Source organism: Ammospiza caudacuta, chromosome Z, assembly GCF_027887145.1.
Source record: "Ammospiza caudacuta isolate bAmmCau1 chromosome Z, bAmmCau1.pri, whole genome shotgun sequence".
Classification (NCBI taxonomy): Eukaryota; Metazoa; Chordata; class Aves; order Passeriformes; family Passerellidae; genus Ammospiza; species Ammospiza caudacuta.
The window spans coordinates 65,440,343-65,461,277 of record NC_080632.1 but is presented as its reverse complement, the minus strand read 5'-3'; the positions used below and the strand labels follow the sequence as shown (position 1 = coordinate 65,461,277).

The following is a 20,935-nucleotide window of genomic DNA, read 5'->3' as shown; positions in this document are numbered from 1 at the left end:
TTAACTTCTTCCTGTTACAGACTGGCCTTTGTGGGGTTATTTTCTCTCTTAGGATAAGGGATACCCTTTTCAAAGTGTTTTTTTCCTAAATAAAATATAATTTATTATTATTAAATAATTTGCTTTATTATACAATAATATTTAGTAATAATAAAGAATTAAGTACCCCTTGCCATAGTGGCTGTGTAAGGCAGATGGAAAGAAATGGACAATCCAAACTACAACAGTAGTTTGGGATCTGGGAAAGAGCAGAGGACACTGCAGTAGGAACTGCATAGTCTGAACTGTAGCGCTATTTCCTATGAAACAGCATGTGTGCCTCTTTTCATCTGTCAAGGTTTGGGTGTTCTTTGGGGTGTAGTTTTTGTCTGTTTGCTTCTCAAGCAGAAGAACTTAGACATGTCTAAGAAATCCTTGTGTATTCTTCTCCTACAAAGATCCAGTAATACAAAATATAAATTTTTTTGGAATTTTATAGCCTCAGCAAAGGTATAAACTACACTAATTTAGCATTCCAAAGTATGCTAAATTAATTCAAAGTTCAATTATTTTTACTTGATTATTTCATGAGTTAATGTGGTCATATGAAGATTTTTTGCTACAGAATCTCTTAATGATTTCTCTATTAGTAGGAAACAAAATTTTCAAGAAGCTGTAACAACATGGTTGTGTATCTGAGGACTTCCTTAGTAGCCCTGGGTTGTCATTCCTCGAGAACAGTTTCATTCCATCACATTGAATGTAGAAGTTCTCTAGAAAACAAGATGTTTGTCATATTTGTTAGGTGCCCTTTACAGAAAATGAGGATTTCTCATTACCTTCAAGGATTTGCGGTTTTGTTTTTTAAAACTCCATTCTTCCTCCTTTGCATAAGGAAACTATTGTTTGTGGACTAAGAAATGGGGTGGAAGATGACTAAGGAATTAGTAATAAAAATTTTAGTTGATTCTCAGATTATTTAGGAAGAGTTGGTAAGACTGGAATGCCAACTCAAGAAACTTCCTTTTATTTGTCAAATTAAATGTAGTGAGGGTTTGACGTGGCAAATACTAGTCACACCTTCCACTACTTACAAGAATTTCTATACTTTGTTAATTGGCTTGCTCTGGGTTGGAGAGCTTTCATTATTTTATCACTAGTGGTGATGTTATTATTGGTGGGGGAAGTTATGTTTTCCTGAACTTATTTTCCTTTTTTTGCTGAGTTTGGAAAGGAATCAGATTAAGCAGATGAAATGTCCTATAAAGAGTGGCAACATCAGTCTTAGATAAGTGGAACACTGCTGCTAGTAAGTATTCAGCATTGTTTGTTGAGGTCATTTATGGCATACCAGGAAACTCATGGGAGAGGAAAAACTTCAAAATCCCTGCAGTTTACAGTCTTTCCTCTCTATGTTTCTAGAGAATCCTAAACCTTGATGATTCCCAGGTAAGGCAGGCTATGAAGCCTAGAAAGATGCTCATGGTGCTCACTGTTGGGAAGAGTTCTGCATTCCAAACTCTCCTGTAAGGGTGTGATGCCCTAAATCTGCCTGGCTGCACCCTCAGACTGGGCATGAGGCAGAGACACTGTTTAAGAGTTGGAGTTTAAGAGGTTTCTACTGGTTTCACAGTAATGAACTTCAGGGAGGGGAAAAAAAGTGAATACCCTGTAAAGATCTTCTGCCTTCCTAAAGTAGCCAGGTTTTCACTTTGAGGTATAAGGTTCTTAAGAAATACTGAGGCATCATACCAGTCCCATAAGAATCTCTTTATTTGTGTCCATTTTTATTTAGCACATTACAGCTTCAGCAAAGACATGGAGCAGATGCGTGTACCAACATTTGCACATAAATGTTGTGAAGACACAAAGCCAAGCACTGATCTGCGGGGCCAGCCCAGTGGAGTTACTTCCAGGAAAGGGTAACTTGCTGCAGAAATTCAGTCATTTCTACTTGCATCAAGGCAAAAAAAACAAGGGCAACTTCTGTTAACAACAGATTGTAACTCTAATTCAAGTAGATATCTGACAAAAGAGCACTGATTTTACGTGCTGATAATATCAAGTTGGTAAAGACAAGAAGTTGATTTAAAGCCTTTTAAGTTCTGAGAGATGCAAGGGACTGTTTCAACACTTACCTAACATCTACCTAGAATGTTTTATCCCCATTAATAACAGTGGAAGAACTGTTAATTAGTATAAGAAATAAAAAGTAAATCCTGTCTCTACTACAGATATCATTATGCTTGAAAAATCTAAAATTTACTGTAAGCTTTTAGATAAGTAAGTGCTTTGCACTGAAATCAAATAGTCTATTAAGAATCCTCATTTATTTCCATCTAGTTACTTCTAATCTCAAGAACTGAAACTAAATTACAGTGGCCACACGAGTGCTTTACATAGAGCTGATAGAGCTTAAAACACAGGACTAAGGTTTAGTAAGGCTTACCAGAAAGTCCAGTGGGTTTACCACAGAAGAAGTTAAGACAAGAAATTAAACCAGTTAAATGGTGATACATTTCAAACTTTACATGCTTAAAACCTAGAACTTCGTTGTAAACTTTATCCTCTTCTGCATATCCCCTCCTAACAAAAAGTTGTGAAAGAATGATTAGCTAAGAAATCTTTCATTTTTTCTTCAAATGACAAACTGCATGCTGTCCTACAGAACATGAGGTACAGCAGGTCTTGTATTTCCCTATCCAAGCTGCCAGCTCCAAGGGTTATGTTTTCCAGCTCAAAGCTTAAAATGCTTTCTCTTATGACACTTCTACATCCCCTTTTATAGAACATATCTCTCCAGGTTAAAACTGACCTGCTGAGTTGCACTGTGTGCTTCACTCTTTTGCAGTTCTTGCATCTGATAATTTACAAAGAATGTTTATACAACAATTTGTTGCAGAAAGCCAAAAGTCCTCAAAACTTTATTTTAAGTCTTTAGAATTCAAAATTGTATATTGTAAATAATTTTTGTCCTATCAAAAGCTTAAGCTTTCTTTCTGCGTGTTCTGTGAGCTCAGAACTGCCATACCATTACTCTAAGCTTCAAAGAAATGTCAGCATGGAGATGGAAACATGGGAATTTCAGTAATTCATGCCTGATTAATGTAATTGTTGTTGTTGAAAATACCACAGTGTGAAAGAGTACACGTGGAAAGCTAAGAAAAAATATTTTTTAATATTGATTGCAAAAAATACCTTTATTCTCTTAGCAGCTTTGGTTGCACTCTTACTGATTGGTCAGGAATATATCAAGTAACAACAAGAGCATCTCCACTAAGGAAGTTTAAGCACTCATACAAAGTTGTTCTTAGTATAGTCAGAAGAGATTTCAGATCTTTATGAGCAGAAAAAGCTTGTGGGAGCTGTAGTCTGTCCCCTTAATGATGTAATTCTGAGGACTGACATCCAAGGCAGCTGCTATTTTAAAAGGAATTCAAGAAAAAGTGTTTGTAATGGTATCACTCCTTAGCTAAAGGTGGCTTGTGCTTTTGAGTGTGATCTTAAAAAGCACTCTTTGAACAGTTTTGGATAACAACTTGTTTTAACAAGAATAGGCAAGAAGTTGTACTTCAGTCATGTTCTGTTAATCTTGTGGGATTTAATGCATCCATTTCTAGCAAATCACTTCAGGCCAAAATAAGCTTCATCACTCCAATGAAGTTATTCTTTCCTATATTTAGTATCCATCCATTTAAGAATACACACACTGTACCAAATACTGTGTTACAACAAAACATGCAACAGTGAATAATCTCTATAATCAGGTGCTTAGAACACATAATTTCACAATTTACAGCTTTAGTGGTGGGGAATACATCCATTATGCCATCTCTTACAATAATTCCCTGTATATTCAAGAAATCCATTCAGAATTTTCCCTATGAAATAGCTTTGTGCTACCAGATGCACCACAATCAAAGTATTAAGAGTAATTTCATAGACAAAGAGACAACTAAAGTGCAGAGCCTGAGGGATATATACTTTTTTATTTATGTTACTGCAGAAAGAGATTACTGAAAGACTTCTTCTGCATGAAGATGAATAAAATATTTTCATTAAGCTTCAGATGCTGCCCACTGCATTGCTTTTAAATAAAAATGCATACTCTCTATCAGTCACAGCAAAGAAGTAAGTAAACTTACGGCACATTCCTTTAATATATCAAAATGTTTCCAAGGCAATATTATTGAACTTATACCATAGTCCCCAGTAACATCAAGCTGCACAAAGGAGGTGGTAAGGAAAGTTATCCAGTTTAAGTGCTCTTCTTTTCTTCACCCAGCAAGTTCACCGTTGCCTTCTTGGCTGCAGGAAAATAAAATCAAGTTTAGTCATAGGCCAACAGACAAAGTGGGTTATCAAGTGTTCTTGAACTGCATGAAAAAATATTTCCTTTTTCTCACAAGAGATTAAACAGAGAAGAAAATCATAGCTTTTGTATACACCTACATATAGTGATAAAACTGATCATAAAAACATTTAAAAATAAATCAAAAGTAAGGAGCAGTACAGTAACTATGGTATTGTTAAAAAAGGGCTGCTCATAGTGTTAAGGACATACAGGTTTGCAGGAAGAAATATACCATAATGATAAAACAGGCTTGGAATAATGCTAATATATGTGTGGTTTCTTTAAAAAAAGGCTGTTATTTTGTTTTGGTAGGTTTGTTTTGGTTTGTTTATTTGTTTTGTTGTTGTTTGGTTTGTTGGTTCTTTTTTTTTTTGTAGAAATCTTTATACATAAAAATAGGAAAAAGAAAGAATAAGTGATGAAATGAGGACTGGAAAATCCCACATGCCAACATGGAAGGACATAATTTAAGATACATGCCTAACAATAATGACTCCAAAAGAATCATGCAGCAAAATTTTCAAGAATAGTTGAGCAAGGCAGATCTTTTAGGCAGACAGGAAAACTGCTCAAGTTGGTAAGATGAAATGAGGCTGCATTCATTGTTTGGTGGAAAGGAGAATTAAAATGCTTTGAAATAGCATATAGATAAAATTCCTTTCAAGAGAATCTTAAAAAAACCTTTATTTTAGCCACTTAATACATTTCCTTCTCTTAGTCATAAAACCATCATCAAATATTTTAGAATGCAAGGGTTCACAACAGAATGCAAGGAAATAAAAAACTTAAGCAATCTACAGGCTGTTATAACACGTAAAAATAAAACGTAAGTAATTCCTTTAAGAGTATGGAATCCTTTGACCTCCAGAGGAAGGAAAACTGCAAAAATATATACATGGGAAAACTGCAGTTTCCACGTTGCTGTTATTGCTGTTAACTATTTACTGCACAACTGGGAGCCCCTCTATACTAGCAGGTATTTGAGGGAGTATTTCAGGAGACATGAGGATACACGAAAACAATAACTGTAGTTATGAAAGGATGTCTGGACCTGCCTCTAGAGAGAATGTTTTCAGTGGTGTATATGGTGGGAAGACACAAAACCAATTCCATTCCTTCCACTCATTCTAGCCTAACTGCAATTCTAGAAAGTAAGATCCACTGCAACCCACAATTCTCAAATTTAACTTCTCGATTGTAATTTACACAGTCTTCTTGCAATTTATTTTTGTTTCCTCCAAATGATGAATATTAAGTGAGGTCTCCAGTGCAGTTCCCCCTACTTGCTGTGACCAGTGAAGGGCCTTTTCCTCACCCTCTTTAGTGATGGTGTCTGCAGTCTCTGCAGCCTTGTCTTTCAGGTCCTGCACCACGCTGTCCAGCTGGGCCTCATGCTTCAGGAAGAAGGGACGGATAATCCGGTGGTAGAGAAACTCTGCCCCGTTAGAAGGGCTTGGAGCCATGCACCACAGCAGGAAGCCACACTGTGAGAACGAGAACATAGGCCTGAGTGGAAGGAATCATGAGAAGGAGACAAAGTGCCTTTCTTAAGTGCCACAGAACCGAACACAGTGAGAAAAGTCATTCCCTGAGCGGTCAGGGCTCTGGGAGGGAGCACATCAGGACAGCTACATGCAGCCAATCTTCATACTGGAGTAATTTCATGGATATATACATGAAAGAAAAAACCCTCTCAGTATTTCTAAAACACACAGCAAAGGGCTCACTGAATGTCTAGGATCCTAAATGACTTCAATTCAGCCAAAACACATCCCTCTCCTCTCTGCCTGTCTGCCTTGTAAACACAGTGGGGAAAGAACAGGATTGTGTGTACCCCAGAGGTCAACTGACAAGGAAGAGAGATAAGCCCAAGCTACACACAGTGCACAAACAAGACTAATGCCTCTGGATTACAGTTTAGGTATAGCTTTTAGAGCACCATCTGCTCTCCAGTAAAATTGAAGACCACAATGTGGGGCCATGTTTCTGCATGTTACAAAAGAGGATTGGAAGGACAGTTGTTACAGGTACTACAAATCCCTGTCTTTACTATTGAGGCACTTTTATTTGGCTTTAGTTTCACTGCCATACAGCACACAATGACAGTCATGCAGAGAAAGATGAAACATTTAAGGGACAGGGAATGCCATAAACTAAATCTGTCTGAGCGATGAAAATACATATAAAATTATTTTGCAGGATAAAACTGCAACAAAATGAAGTACATTTTCCCAGCAGTACAGTTCTTTCTGTACACAAATAGTACAGTTTTATTCCATGTCAAAAGCCTCTCCAGAAAATGAAGGCATATCACCTTTTCTCAGACTACTCTTTCCTGAAAAACAAAACAAAACAACCTCAGCCTCAAAACATGCCTTATTTTCATGTTAGACAGGATTCCATGTTTGAGGATTTCCACACATCTCTGGGCAGAAAGGAATCAAAGCACACAGTTTTCTTCAAGCAAGGTCTCAAAATATTTTGGAATATGTCTCCTCTGTTCCTTCCCAATAAGGTATATTGAGACTGAATGTTCTCTAGGTTCTACTCTTCACATCTGTAAAATTTTGGCTTTGTCTTCTCTGCAGTGCCAGACCAATTTACCATCCTTTTGGGTAAGCATTAAGTTTCTTCTTTAAACTATTTGATTGTGATATCAAGACAAAATGACTGAAAGCAGTGTGTCTCAGAAGAGAAAGAAAGGTTTTTAAAGTAAAGTGTTCACCAAAGACATTGGCCCATCAGGAAAATTCCAATGAAGTAAAACAACTAATTCAACATGCAATAAAATCTGACATCAGTAAGTAGCAGCTGATGAACTATTAAGTATGGTCAGAGAAAATAAAGGCAAAAAGTGCCCTTATCAATATAAATACTGATTTTCAAAAGCTTCAATTCTTTGGAACTTAATATAACATAAAGACTACATGGTGCTATGTTGTTACTTTTCATTAGAAGCTGAGCAGCGCACTGACTTTATTTTCTGATCAAGAATATCTGATCAATTACTGAAAGTTACTTCTCCCACAAAACTGTACAAGTATCTCAACTTCTACACAAAAAAAAGTTAGTTCTTTGTTTTAGAAAAAATCCCTCAAATGCGAGTCCAACTTCCTCTAAAACCTAAAGAAATAGAAATTTCCCTTTCCCGGCCTAAGAACAAAATCAGTCATGTTGATTTGACAGCTTTGTCCCACTCTAGTTGAGACACAGGTAATTACAGATTTGCTCTCAAATACCTGTTACTTTTGAATTGTACTGCAACAGATATTTATATATATTTTCTATTGGACATGTACCAAAGTTGAGATTCTCACTTGTTTAAAAGCTTGGAAATGTTAGACTGATAACTTAGTTTATTTCACTCCTATCTCCCATGATACTGAACTAAGACAGGCTACTGAAAATAAAGAGGGTTGTAAGAGGTTCCAGCAAGCTCAGAGTAATAAAATTGTTAACTAGAAAAGAAACCCCCAAACCCAAAATATATTCTTCGCAACCCTCCAGACCAGTCAGAGGAGGGAATGGAATTCACCTGAGCTCAGTCTGGTTCACTTGGACCTGCTCCTAGCAGCTGGTTTTGCCCTGGCAGCACCAATTTTAGCATTACAGAAATAGCATTACAGTATTTCAAGGCAGAATCATTAGTGGAGTAAAGAGTCCCTCTTGCTCCCACCACCAAGAATACTCATAGCATGACAAACTCTCCTGCTTTTACTGGCTACTGTACTCTAATTCCTGAATGCCACAGAAATCTTTAAAGCCTGAACAGAAGTATGTAAAAACAAATCATAAGCACAAGAAATTATGACTTGCATGCATGTCCTGTGCTTCAGAAATAAAAAAACCCCAAACAGATAAATAAGAAGTGGGCATTACCAAAAAAAGAAAAGCGCATAAAATCCAAGAAAAAGCCCCATAAAATGCAAGAAATGTCATCTGGAGAACAAAAGTGTATACAAACATCATAACATATTTAAAGGAGTTCTTCAACATTCCTTTCTCCCCCCACAATATTTATTTTCTAGTCTGCTGAAAACTTTAATGTCACAGAGTCTAAACTGTGGACTTTGGGGACTCTGGAAGCACTGGTGCTCAATGTTTCAGCCACGTACATGAAGGTGTTTTAAAATACTGAGCAACTAAATCTCAGTCTGGAGTGGAAGCTACAAGCCATATCAAAGAGATGTGAATACACAAATTTAGCACATCTTGAGAATGAAAGCAAGCTAGAAATTTTCATGAATGAATATCTGGGCTTCTACTTCATGAAAGAGATATGGAGACATCATAACTACCCTCCAAGAGGCTTTAGTTCATGGATGGAATGAAGTGTGGAAGCTGCCTGATTCCTCCTTCTCCTCCTATGGAGTAATCTCCATCTTCTCATCCATTCAGCAACACTTTCTGATCCTCAGCCAACACCTGCCTGCCTTTGTACAAACCTCTCCTACCAAACACTACTGAGAGCAAACACTTAAACATTTGGCTTCTATGTGCCTTCTGCAGCTATCATAGAAAGCTGTGTATTGACATAATTCCTTGTGCTTGCTTTTGCAGAACTGAGAAAAGTGCCTTTCCCTTGACTACAGTACTACATGTAACTGTGGCACTCCTGATACCATTTTATCAGAGCCATTTGTGGCCTTTATTTGGAAAGTCAACCTGAATTTCAGTCCTGTGCTCTTCAGAAAGAGAGCTGTAGTGGCATGAAGAAACTGTTGCCATGTCTTTTTCCACTAAGAATTTAGAAAAAGAAGCTCTGAAAATACACTGCATGAATTCAGAATTGTGAGCATTTACCACTGCAGAGGATGGATTAAAGTCATAATTCTACTGAAGTAGAAGGTGTACAAATGATTGCCAGAGTTGAGGCTTGTTAAAGACTGAAAAGGAACAAGGCAGACATGTAAACCAGCAGCTGCAGTCAATTTTTGCCTATAAAATATGGCATTTCCTGGGAACATCTTTTGACATCGTCAGGTCTTATCATTAAAATATTAAATGACCCCACCACAACACCTGGCAAGTAAATTGTTTTAACAATTTTAGTGCAAGTAAACCAGGCTAACAAAATAAAAGAGAAGGAAGAGAACAGCCACTGAATCAGAAAATTGGTAACAGTTCTTTGAGATAAAGAGCAGGCTCTGCAGCAAGCTAAAATGTCTTTTACCCAACAGCACACAGAGTGATCAGCTATCTCCTGGAAGAATTTAACATGTTGAAGTTGACGGACACCTTAGATCACAAACAAAGCTTAACCAAATCATTGCTGGTAGTCAAATCACACTAACAAATGCACATTAGCAACCATTTCCTCTGATACCTACCAGTTCCTTTCAGGAAACTGAGCTTAATTAAAAATTAAAACTGTAGGACAAACTATTCTTGTGTTCCAATTTCCATCTTTGCTCCAACAGCACAGATGTTACAATCTCCTTCAACACCCTACATGATTTTACTCTCCATTTTTACTAATCCACTTAAAGCAAAAATAGAGTCACTCTGTGGGGCTTACTATGTCACTTGTCCAAATTTACCTGAGCGCCAAGAGAAAGAACTGTCTTTGGTTTGTTTTTTTTTTTTCTTTATGGGACAGTTCCACTGTCTTTTCTTCTTTCCTAAAACCCAGCAGACCTCTCCCTTCCACCTATCCCAACTTACCCTCCTGCATCACAAAACCATCACCTGTAAACAGATTGCTTTCACAGTAATAAATTACACATAACCTGCATGTAAAAAGAAGGTGTGACCTGGGAATGATTCCAAATGAATCTGGTGTTATCTACCCATTCCTGGAGACATTAAATCAGTTTTATCAAAAGGTCTCATTTTAGGAGAGGGGTCACATGAATTAACATACCTTTAGCATGTAGTAGAAAGGGAACCATGACAGAAAGATGTCAGAGAAGAATTCAATTATGCTGAAAATGCCATACACAACCCAGTAAGTCAGCCACTGTGTGTCATCATCTTTGTTGGGACTTTCAATGGCCTTGATTCTGCAAGGAAAATAAATAAAAGTGAGCAGAACAGTAGCATCAGTCCCATCTATAATGATGAAGATTTAATGACTCAGATCCTTTGTTATATGTGGCTCTCCATATTTTAATTACACAAAGAAAACTAATTAGCATCTATTATACAGACAGTGTGTCAAGATCTTTGAACAGCAAAGCTTATCCTATACACCACACTTCAAAACCAAAAGATACTCAAGATATTTCTATCTCTGGGATTACAAGGAGGAAAAAAACCAAACCAAACAAAACCAGTGAGCATTGTGACCTTGCTCACAAAACATTTTGAGGGGCAAGAAAGGGAGGAGATAATCTTTGGCCATGGTTCCAGTTCTGTAGGCATTGTGGTCATCCTGATCAGAAGGCTACTGTACATCAGAGCATTATTGATCCACATAACAGATAACCTGAGTGAGCCCAGTCCTGTGAGGCACAGGATGCCAGTGATCACCTGCCTGCCCTGCCTGCACCCATCAGCGACCATCCTCATTCTCTGGCAGTCAGAAAGGAATGATGAACAGAGTTGTTGACTTGGATGAAAAATCCTGTAATACCTTAAGTAATCAAAATGGGGTAGCCTTGCCTCCAGACAAGGCCTGTCCAGTGGGCTATGTGTGGATCAGAAATTCATTAAGTGCTGCACAGCTCGGGGTTCCCAGCAGCACCAGTGGTATAAAACTGTCTATACTATTCTGGCTTTTTTTACATAGTTAGCTCTAATATACAGCCTTTTCAATGTACTCATACATGCACTAGATTCCTCTTTGAAAAGGTAAACTTATGCCTAAGATTTGCTCTAAAAAGCACAAGGTCTACATAAGCAGAGGAGATCCAGATCTGTATGCTGAGGAATATGTGTCTGCATCACCCAATGTATTGCTCTATAAATTAATTCCTACAGGACTTGCAAAGTCTGATGTAATTAAAGTATTAAGAACAGAGCGAAAAAACCTTTACTAAAGTATTGGGTCTTCTGTATAATGATTTAATGGGCTTTTGTTCTCCATCTGCTATGAGAATGCAGTTCTCATAGCAGATGGAGAAAAAAATCCCATTAATATAGTTTTAAAAAACAGAAACTAAAAGATGCACATGTGCTCTTTCAGCAAAAGTAGTGGAGTGGAGTTTCTGGAGCCACTAAATTCCAGATTAGCACTGTAAGAAATTTTAAAAGAAAATACTAGCAAATCTGAGACTGATAATTTCAAGCTTAAGACTCTTAGAAAGCATTTGTCCTCTCCACTTATGCTGGAGGCTTAAACTCTGTAGACTCAGTTTAATCAATTTAGTTTAAATTCTTGTATCACTTCTTCCTTTAATATCAGCTGTATTGTTTCTGAAGCAGCATGTGTGAGATGTTCCAGAAGTGCCAAATTTTCTGTTAGTTCCCTTAAAAAGGCACAGTTAAGGAGGTTTACAGGCAGAAATCAGAGAGTTGGCCTAAGTCCATTTCCTGGTCTGTGACCTGAAAAATGCTGTGGATTCTGTCACTTCCTAGTTCTGTAAGTTAGGGGGGAGCAGGGGGAGTTGGGGGAAATAACTCCTGTGACATGCTGTATGTTTTAGCAAAAGCACTGGCAAACCCACAACATGCAGAGGAGGGAGCTGGCACAGCTGCTGGACTGAATTACTTTGAAATGCAGGACAAGGATCTGATACTTAATTCATGCAATATTTCTGCTGGAGTGCGAGGCTGGCCAGCAGTGTGCTGCAGTGGGAAAAGCAGCAGCCCTTGCCATATCCCATCAATAAGGGGATCTTAACAACACACAGCACCAGCACAACTGGAAGAACAGGTTTTCCACAGGTCTTGCAACAGCAGGTCTAATTCCTGCTACTCCTACCATCACAGGCAGCCCCAGTCCAAGCAGTCTCAAAGGCAGTGACAACTTCAGCTGCTCCTGCTCCCACTGTAAAGTACATCTCTTCCATGCCCACACCTCTGAAGTATTCTCGTAGACCAGGTGAAGGGGTTGTACAAAAATAGCCCCTGGACACCACAGGAGTTAAGAAAGAAGGCTACAAAGCTATTTTCAGTGTGTGAAACTGCATTTCTGGAGGGAAAGAAAAAAGTACATGGACTAGTAGGGATGTGATAAATGGAGCAGAGAAAGGCACCATTTGCAAAGTTTCTCAGTGTTTAGGAAAACCTGCTGTAGAGGCTCACCATGTGGATTCCTTTAGTTCTGACAATTTCTCCATTAGAGGCAGAGAAGAGAAGGCTTATATTACCACAACAAGCATCCTAGCTGGGTATTTGTGAGAAAATATTTTGCAGTTAACCTGCCAGCAGTCTTCCTGTTTTCCAGTCACCATACATGAAGTGAAATCATATATGGGACTAAGGGAGCATTGTTTAATTTTCCTTTTTAACATTATTAACATCATCTCAGTAACTACGAAAATCAGCTTTCTTTTATTAAAAAAAAAAAAAATTAGAATCTCCAATTTTGTGGCAAAAGGCAGACAGCATATCACTGTGTTAATGGACCACACTCTATTATCTTCTCTCCTCTGGAAACAAATGGCTTTTGAGAGCTCCTAAGTGCAGTGCCATGGGTGTTCTCCCTTTGAACGTTTACCATCTGCTGCTGTAGTTCCTCAGGGGATACATGAACAACACGCTTTTTCTGTCAGACAGCGACGAGCAGCAGCACTACAAGTAGTAAAAGCCTCATCTGATTCAGCCAGCTGATGTACCCAACATTAAATCCACATGTGGCTGTTTTCTTACACACTGTAGGGAACAGCACATCTCCCCTCCTTCTGCAGTGGTCTAATATTGGTGGGCAAGGTCAGGGGCAGCAGCACCCTACCAGAGCCAGCAGGGAAGAGCCACGTCAGCTCAAACTGCTCCTGCAGGCCATGGCTCCAGTCCCAGCTGGGAGAGAGGGAGTGGGGAAAAGCAGGTCACAGCAGGGCCATCAGTGAATGAAAGTTTTATCTGAAGTCAAGGAAAGGCAAGTATTTTATAAATATACTGCTTTGGAATGGGGAGTGTGTTCCTCAGATGAGACAGGGAAATCCAGCATAACATGTCCCTCTTGAACAAAAGGCAAAAGTTACCTCTATCCCTTGCTACTTACACATTATTTCAATAGTAAGTCACAGAAAATAGTATTTGTCCAAGAACAGGCACAGTAAGCTATGTAGAATATCTGAACAGAGAGGGAATTTTTAATCCATTTATAACTACACTCCTTTCAACATGAGAATCACACTTAATTAAAATTAGTCTTCCAAGTTATTCTAGAGGTATTATCCTGGTGTAATGTCCTGTATAATTAAGCTTAGGAGAGACATCATAGGCATTACTTCAAGCCAAAAACACTTCATTCTTCTCCATGTTAGGTCAGCAATCAAGTAGGCTGATATTCAAAAATGCAATCTCCATCAATAAGTGAAAAGTTACAGAGCAAGAGCCACTGACACTATATCCTACTTTAGGATTGCCTTCTTATAAATTATTTCTGTGTTGTAAGAGCAAATAAGTCAGCCTCATGAACACATTATATCAAGATTTTCTAACAAATGAAGGACCATCCGAGGACAATAGCTTCATATTTAAAAAAATTATACCATTTTGTCTAGTGCTGATCTGATTAAATTCCACCTTAGTTATGCATAGTAATTATATATCCCAAAGCATTTTTTTATACTGCTTAATCACTAACTGTAGAGGACTTTAAATAGAGTTTCAAACAACTACTTATTACAGTAGTTCTGCACCTTGGAGGTAAAAGCAATCACTAGGAACAGCTCCAGTAGTCTGGAGAGTAAATATCAAAGCTCAGTTATTTTAAAAACAGCTGCCTGACCAAGAGTGAAAATAACCTGCTGTGAGCCAGCACTGTGATGGATGGGGAGCCAAGAGAAACTTAATTTTCAGCCAGATCTGTTCCCCAGTAACCCTGCTAGCTGGTGGTGCCAAGACAGGAGAGCAGAGGTTGTCACATTCTGTGGTAGCCCAGGGTTCCCATTCGTGCTGAACTTACAGCGTCAGAGCACTGGCTCAGCTTTGACCCTGGGCACCCTAAAATCAGTGAAACTTTACCCTAGATCAATTGTGGCTACTTATCCTGTTACTGATAGTAACAGACACTGATCTAATTTTAGTAAGTTGCCAAGTGGAGTTCTTTCACTTAGAGCATCTGACTCATTTCAACAAAAAAATCAGCTCTTTTCCAGAAGAGACTGTTGCTCCACAATTAGCTCTGGCATAACAAATCAGTTGTTACAGTAAATTCACACATATAGTACTCACAAGCTAAGTTATGAGTTTGGAGTCAGGATTTTACTGAGCTGAGTCCAGATCTGGGAAGCAGAAATAAAGAAATGCAAAATTTTATTGCTGTAGTCTCACATGAAGTGATCACTCTTATCGCTGCAATTTACAAGGTGAACCTGAAGATTCTTGTATAAAAAAAGTTACAGGTTCAAGGCAAAAGATCAGTCTCCCTTAAACCCAATGCTCAAAGAAAGAGCACTGGGAAAGACTGGACCATTTTGGGCATCCTTCCTTCAGTTTTCTGGTCAGTGTTATATGAAGTAAGTATATGAATTTTTGTCATACCCTTAACGAAGAGTAAGTTTGGGTTTGTTTTTTTTTTTTCATTTAACTTAAAAACCCATGAAATCACCTATATTTCTAGAGCTTATGCCTACTGGTCTGCCCCAACTCTTTACAGCCAGTTGTAAAATTTACTTCTAGCTATGTATCCAGACACCACACAGAATCAACACTCCACTGCACCACAAACTTCCTTAGCTTGGTGCCTCCCTGTCATCCTCATGTCAGACTCATCCTGGCAGGCTGCCTCCCTGACATCTCACATCAACAAGTACCTTTGGACTCACTTTATCATTTTGGCTTCTACATTACTATCCATTACCTAAAAGCCTTCTGCTTTCCATCTTTCTTGCTTTCCATCTTTCTTCCTCCTCACTGACTGCAACAGCAGTCATGCGTTTGCAGATAGAGAAAAGATCTTCCTGCCAACTGCACTTACACAATTGCTGTGATTTAAGTCTACAGAAAAACTCATCAAGGATAGCAAGGGAGGGTTTCACTGACCATGGACAGACAGATATTAGAAGACACCAAAAAGCTACATGAGAGTAGAACAAGGGGTTCTAACTGTGTTTCTTGAAAGGGAATGAGGACTGAGGCAGCAAGAGGAACACATGCCATTTTGCCCACCCATGGAGTCCTACAGCCTACATGTTAACACAAAGCTAGATTCCTGAAACAGAGAGGGGGGAAAAAAGCAGACATCCTCTCATTTCACTGCTCTCTGCTCATTCTTGGCCTGCTCGCTCCTGGAACAAGTATTTGTAGGGCCAACCAATGAGTCAGTTCCCCAGTTCTGATTCAGATCAAAACCAGCTTCCCAAAACACAATCCCACACATGATGGCTCTTCTGCAGGAATTAAGATGTCTTAGTGCCTCAGTTTAGAGTAGACCCATCCATATAACAAAGACCTTTATATTTTTAACCTATAAGCAAGATTAGGAAGTAAAAGCAAAATTTTCATACTGCTATCACAGTATGTTATCACACTCCCTGAACCTAAACACTTGCTTTCTTCAGAAAGGAAAGCACATAATTTGTCCAAATGACTGATAAGATGGCTTTTAAACATGGCACTCTAAAACCTAAAAACCAAAAAGTAAGTGTGCTTGGAGGAACTGATTTGGTAGGACATATTTAAAGAAAAAATCAAAATACCCTTTTTAGTGTCTGAAGCTCCAGATTATTATGCACAAGAGAAAACAGCTCAAGTGCAGACAGATTTGAAAATTTTCTACTTATATTTATACTGACAATTGTGAATCTGGTTAGATATGTCAGCTCTCTCAAATCATATTTATAAAGCAGCAGCAGACCATTAGTTCTGAACCTTGACACATCATGCATGATTTTTCATGAAGGAAGATGCCTCAAAACTTGTTAAGAGGCATCTTAGTTCTCAAGAAATACACAAACAATTAAATCTTTTCTAAATAACTGTCACCAAAGAAAAGCAGTGGTCCTGTTTTAAAAGCATGAAAGAGGAAAAGGAACTAGGAGACAGAGTCAAGATACCATGACAGTATTCAAACTTCAGTTGAGTGTTTATACTTCTCTACAATCAATACAGATTGTTTCCTGCTAGTAAAATGCTACAAGCAACATTTACATAGTAAAAACAGCTGAAGTGAAGTAACAGCATAAAATTAGCCAAAGCACAGAAAGGCATTCTTGTACGATACTGCTTTTCTCCCTTGAAGACACTAGTAATAAGTTCAGACATTTTACTGCCCAAGGCTATTTTCATCTTCGCAATTTTTAAACCAAGCATGGCAGCACTTAAGAAATTTCCAATCCTTTGCACACATTTCTTAGTCATCAAAGGCTCCCTTCCTGCTTGCACTAATTTCTCCAAGGCAGTTAACCACCACTAACTATGGGTGGAGCTACATTTGAACACGCTAGCTCTGGAAAGTTTAGAGAAGCAGTGAAAATGCTGGCAATGGTATTTACGCACTTGCCAACACTCACTTTTTCCATCTCTAGCCTGATTACTGCCTTGTGCAGTTAAAGCTTGCTAGAAGTTTAAAAACTTGTGTCTATGATGTGTGGCAAACTTTTCAGTGCTGGTCTTCTGCAACCACAAAAGCCTGTAAATTAAGTATTAGATTTCAACTTAACACTATTTTTTCTCTTTCATCACATAGCACTTACAGACTTCCAAGGAATGAGAGTAGAGAATGCCTGACCTATTGGGAAACAACCAGAGAACTACTCCTTCATTTTGCCTATATGAAGAGACTGAGGTGGGCCCTTGCTATGACACATCATGTGGAAGTACAGGGAGATTTTTGTAATGCCAAAAAAAAAATTCCTCCATGTATGAAACCACTAAAGATTTACCCGAGGCAGAGTTGAAGGTGAACAAGGAGGAGTAAAGAGGGAAACAGCTGTGCCTGTTTGAAGCTGTATCAGGCATTAAGCAGGGAGCTGCCCCCTCCCCTGGCACTGGTTTGCACCACAGTGATGAGAACGTGGGCAGCAGTGCAGCTGCACCACTTCACACCATCTGCTGGGCCAGCAGTTAGAGCCTCCAGCATTTCTCCACTGAAATTCACACCTGCTGCACTGCACACACCACAGCAAATACACAGAATGACAGAGACCAAGGAAAATAAACTGCAGGTTTATACAAAACCTGACAAGCAGATACCTGCACAAAACTGTCCTGATTTCATTCAGGAACAGAATTAACTCTGAGCTGAGGGTCTCCAGGTTTGCTGTGACTCCAATATATTTTCTTTCAGGCAAGCATAGAGATGGAGAGTAATTACCATGACTAAAGTAACCCAGAACTGAAATCCCAATAAAACACATTTGGAACATGCCTGTGGGTCACCCATCAGGCAGCCTGTTTGCCATTTTAAACAACTGTAAAGACTGTTGATGCCCCTTGCAGAGCACAGACATCTGTCCCTACTCCTTTATGAATGCCTTTTCTGCTGACAAAAAGCTTGATCCACCCCTTTGTCCCTGGCCATTACAGGGTGGCTGGAACTACATGATCTTCAGGTTCCTTTCAACCCAAACAATTCCTTGTTTTCCTCTTAAACAATTCAGTTACTCACGATGGAGAAATTATACACTGAACTACTTTACAAAAGAAGAAAGTAAATTAACCAAGGAAAAGTAATCTGCTTTTTCTCTTTCAGTGCCTTTCTGAGACATTTCAGGCTTGGTTTCATTGTTGAACCACCTGTGTAAACATCAAACTAACACCCTGCACAACACATTCCATTTACAGCTCCTGACCTCTTCCAGAAGCTGCAGCTTTTAGAGCAAAAGGCATTTGAGGGTGTGTGCAGCTGATGAGAACAGCTGAAAACTGTTTTCTGTTCAGTGCTAGGCAGCAAATCCACTACTGTCAGTTCATACAGCAGGCTCTTCATCTGCTTTTCCAAGGGGGACAGAGAAAACAGCAGAAAGGAATAAAAAACCACTCTGGGCAGTGTTGATTATGCTCTGGGTCTCTGTAAGCACGGGGAATGGCACTTGGCAGCATCCTGACTACAGTACCTGACCCAGAGCAGCCAAAACAAAAACAGGCACAGTGAAACGTGGATAAACTCTACATACCAGCTCTGGACTTGGGAGAGAAGGGCTGGGGAGGGGATTGAGCCCACCTGTGCTGTCAGCAGGCTGCCACCGAAAGACACTGGCAAGCAGCACACCACACGCATTTTAAATTAGGTTTTCACCTAGGATTATAATTTCCTACAAAAACGTTTTCCAGCATTAAAAAGGCAGCTAAAGGACAAGCATTACCTGAGCATGAACTGGGAAAAAAACCCCCAGAACTGGCATTGTACTTGTGTGCTTTTTTGTTTAAGTAAAACTTGTAGCCAAGGACATGGCTCCCATTATTTAAAAAAGCTACAAAAACTGAAACACACAATACTAAGATCTGGGATGTAACTTTTCACATTGAGACACATTTAAAACCACATTTCAACATGAAAAAGGGAGATACTCCACAAAAACATTTTTAAACCCCTCAGATTGAAAGAAAAAATTAGCAATGAAACCTTATTATTCATATTTGATTTGCTACTGCCTTGATTCTGCAGTTTCAAGAGTCTGTATTATCAATTTATTCAGCATCATTGCACAATGGAAGGTCTAAAATATACTCCCAAACAGTAAAGTTCTAAAACAAATTTAAAAATTCAAATAGGACTTTAGAAAGTAATTACATAATTTTAAAAGTGACCTAAGACACAAAATATTACATAAACATAATTCCTACACAACCATTTCAATGTTTTGAAGGTTTGTTGGTAGATATTCCCCCTTTCAGATTTTAATGAGAGAATATTTTTAAACTAATCTTTTCATTAAAAATTATCATCTAGGAAACAAAACCTAAGTTTCTCCAGAATTCTTGGCCTATAATCTCCAAAATAAGCGAACACCAGGAACAGCATTTAGGAAAATATTGTTTGGCCTGAAACATCACAACGACAGGATGTTTCAAGAGTATAAAACGAAGTGAACCTCTCACATCTCTGAAAAAAAAAATAAAAGAACTGAACTTTTACTGTCCAGGATCCAATTACAGAGAAGATATTTTTAAAAGCTGCTGACTGTTTAAATAGTTACATAAAAGGCAAGCACTGTGTTTCAACAATATCACAGTCCTGCTGGGAAGGACTTCCATTCGATGGAGGTATCAGGTTACACAGGTTTTATTTAGTATGTTTCTGCAGTCTTTTGGATCATACTCGACTGCGGTCCAGCCTAACAGGAATGCATTTTGGTCTAAGGGACTATATACGCATGTGAAAGACAGTTACTTTGTTTTTAAGAATATTTAAGGAGCCCTTCCTCTGAAAAAGGAAGTTAAAGTCTTTCACGCTCGAGAGGAGTTACAGCGTTCTCCTTCCCCGCTCCCGCCCATCAGCGAGGCAGGTTTGGAGTACACAGCACTTCTTACTGCACCTCTGTGTCGAGCCCATCCCCGGCACTCGGCACACGCCGAGGATGCGCCACTGCCTCCCCGCGCCCCGCTCAAACCATCAGCGCGACTTCCAACAAACGCCCTCAAAGGAGGACCCTCCCTCCCTCCCGTACGGTCCCGCTTCCCGCTGGGGATGACAAAGCTGGGAGCCAAACCTCAAAACACAACCCGCTACAGGAACTGGTTATCAAGTGTGGAAACCACCCAGCGTCACCCATCTGTAACTCCTGCAGCATTCGCCAGATGGGAGAAGACTCGTTCTTCACCTGGCACCTGTACCTGCTCAAAGAAAGGGAAGGGGGGGGGCGGCAAAACCAACACTTTGGCGCACGGTCCCGGAACGCCACCCCAGACAGGCTCGGCACCGCCGCAAGTGATGCGATTTTGCAACCACATCAGCGGGCGGCACCCGGAACGGTGGCGTGGCGCAGGGGGCAGGAGTCGCGACACTCACGAGATGTAGGCGGGGTAGGCGAAGCCGATGATGTTGCAGAGCAGGGACGCGCCGTATCCCACCACCAGGTACACGGCCACAACGCCGAGGATGCCTGAGGAGAGAGTAGAGAACCGTCAGAGCCCGAGGGACGGGAGCCAGGGCGCGGCCGCCCGCGGGGAGCCGGCGGGGCGGCGGCCGGCGCTCACCGGTGGCGATGTAGGTGCGGCTGACGCCTGTCTTGCTCTCGATCCGCTCGAGCACGGCGGTCATGCAGTTCTTCTCGTGTAGGAAGCGGTCGAAGCGCTGCCGCATCGCCGCGGTCATGGCGCTGGTGCCGCCGCTCCGCGCCGTAGCCCCGCGCTGCCCGCGGCCCCGCCCCGGCACCCAGCGCCCGGCCCCGTGGCGCCGCGCCCGGGGGCGGCGGCGAGCGCCCGGGAACCATCTTCCGGCGGCAGCGGGCCCGCTCCGAGCCCGCCCCTGCGCGAAATGGAGGGCTGGGGGCGCGCCCTGCCGGGGCGGAGCCGGTCCCGGTCCCCGGCGGCTCTGGGAGGCCCCGGGCGGGATGCGGCCCTGGGCGCGGTGTGCGCAGCCCGTGTCCCCTCGCGGCCTTCCGCCCT

The 20,935-nt window shown here is 40.3% G+C and overlaps 1 protein-coding gene across 1 annotated transcript; it reads right to left on the bottom strand.

Annotated features, from left to right (window-relative positions):
- Nucleotides 1-1,740: 1,740 nt before the first annotated feature.
- On the bottom strand, nt 1,741-20,700 carry REEP5 (receptor accessory protein 5). Its single transcript, XM_058823246.1, has 5 exons — nt 20,525-20,700; nt 20,337-20,430; nt 10,197-10,335; nt 5,649-5,817; nt 1,741-4,287 (listed from the first exon to the last, which is right to left on the bottom strand). The coding sequence occupies exons 1-5, from the start codon at nt 20,640-20,642 to the stop codon at nt 4,238-4,240; spliced, it is 570 nt and encodes a 189-aa protein (XP_058679229.1). The 5' UTR covers nt 20,643-20,700; the 3' UTR covers nt 1,741-4,237.
- Nucleotides 20,701-20,935: the final 235 nt, after the last annotated feature.

Coding starts and splice junctions, on each gene's coding strand:
- REEP5 (XM_058823246.1), bottom strand. CDS start 20,642: ATGACCGCGGCGATGCGGCAGCGCTTCGACCGCTTCCTACACGAGAAG. Junction 5,818..10,196: donor CTTTCTACTACATGCTAAAG/GTATGTTAATTC, acceptor TCGTTCTCACAG/TGTGGCTTCCTGCTGTGGTG. Junction 4,288..5,648: donor AGACACCATCACTAAAGAGG/GTGAGGAAAAGG, acceptor ATTTTCCTGCAG/CCAAGAAGGCAACGGTGAAC.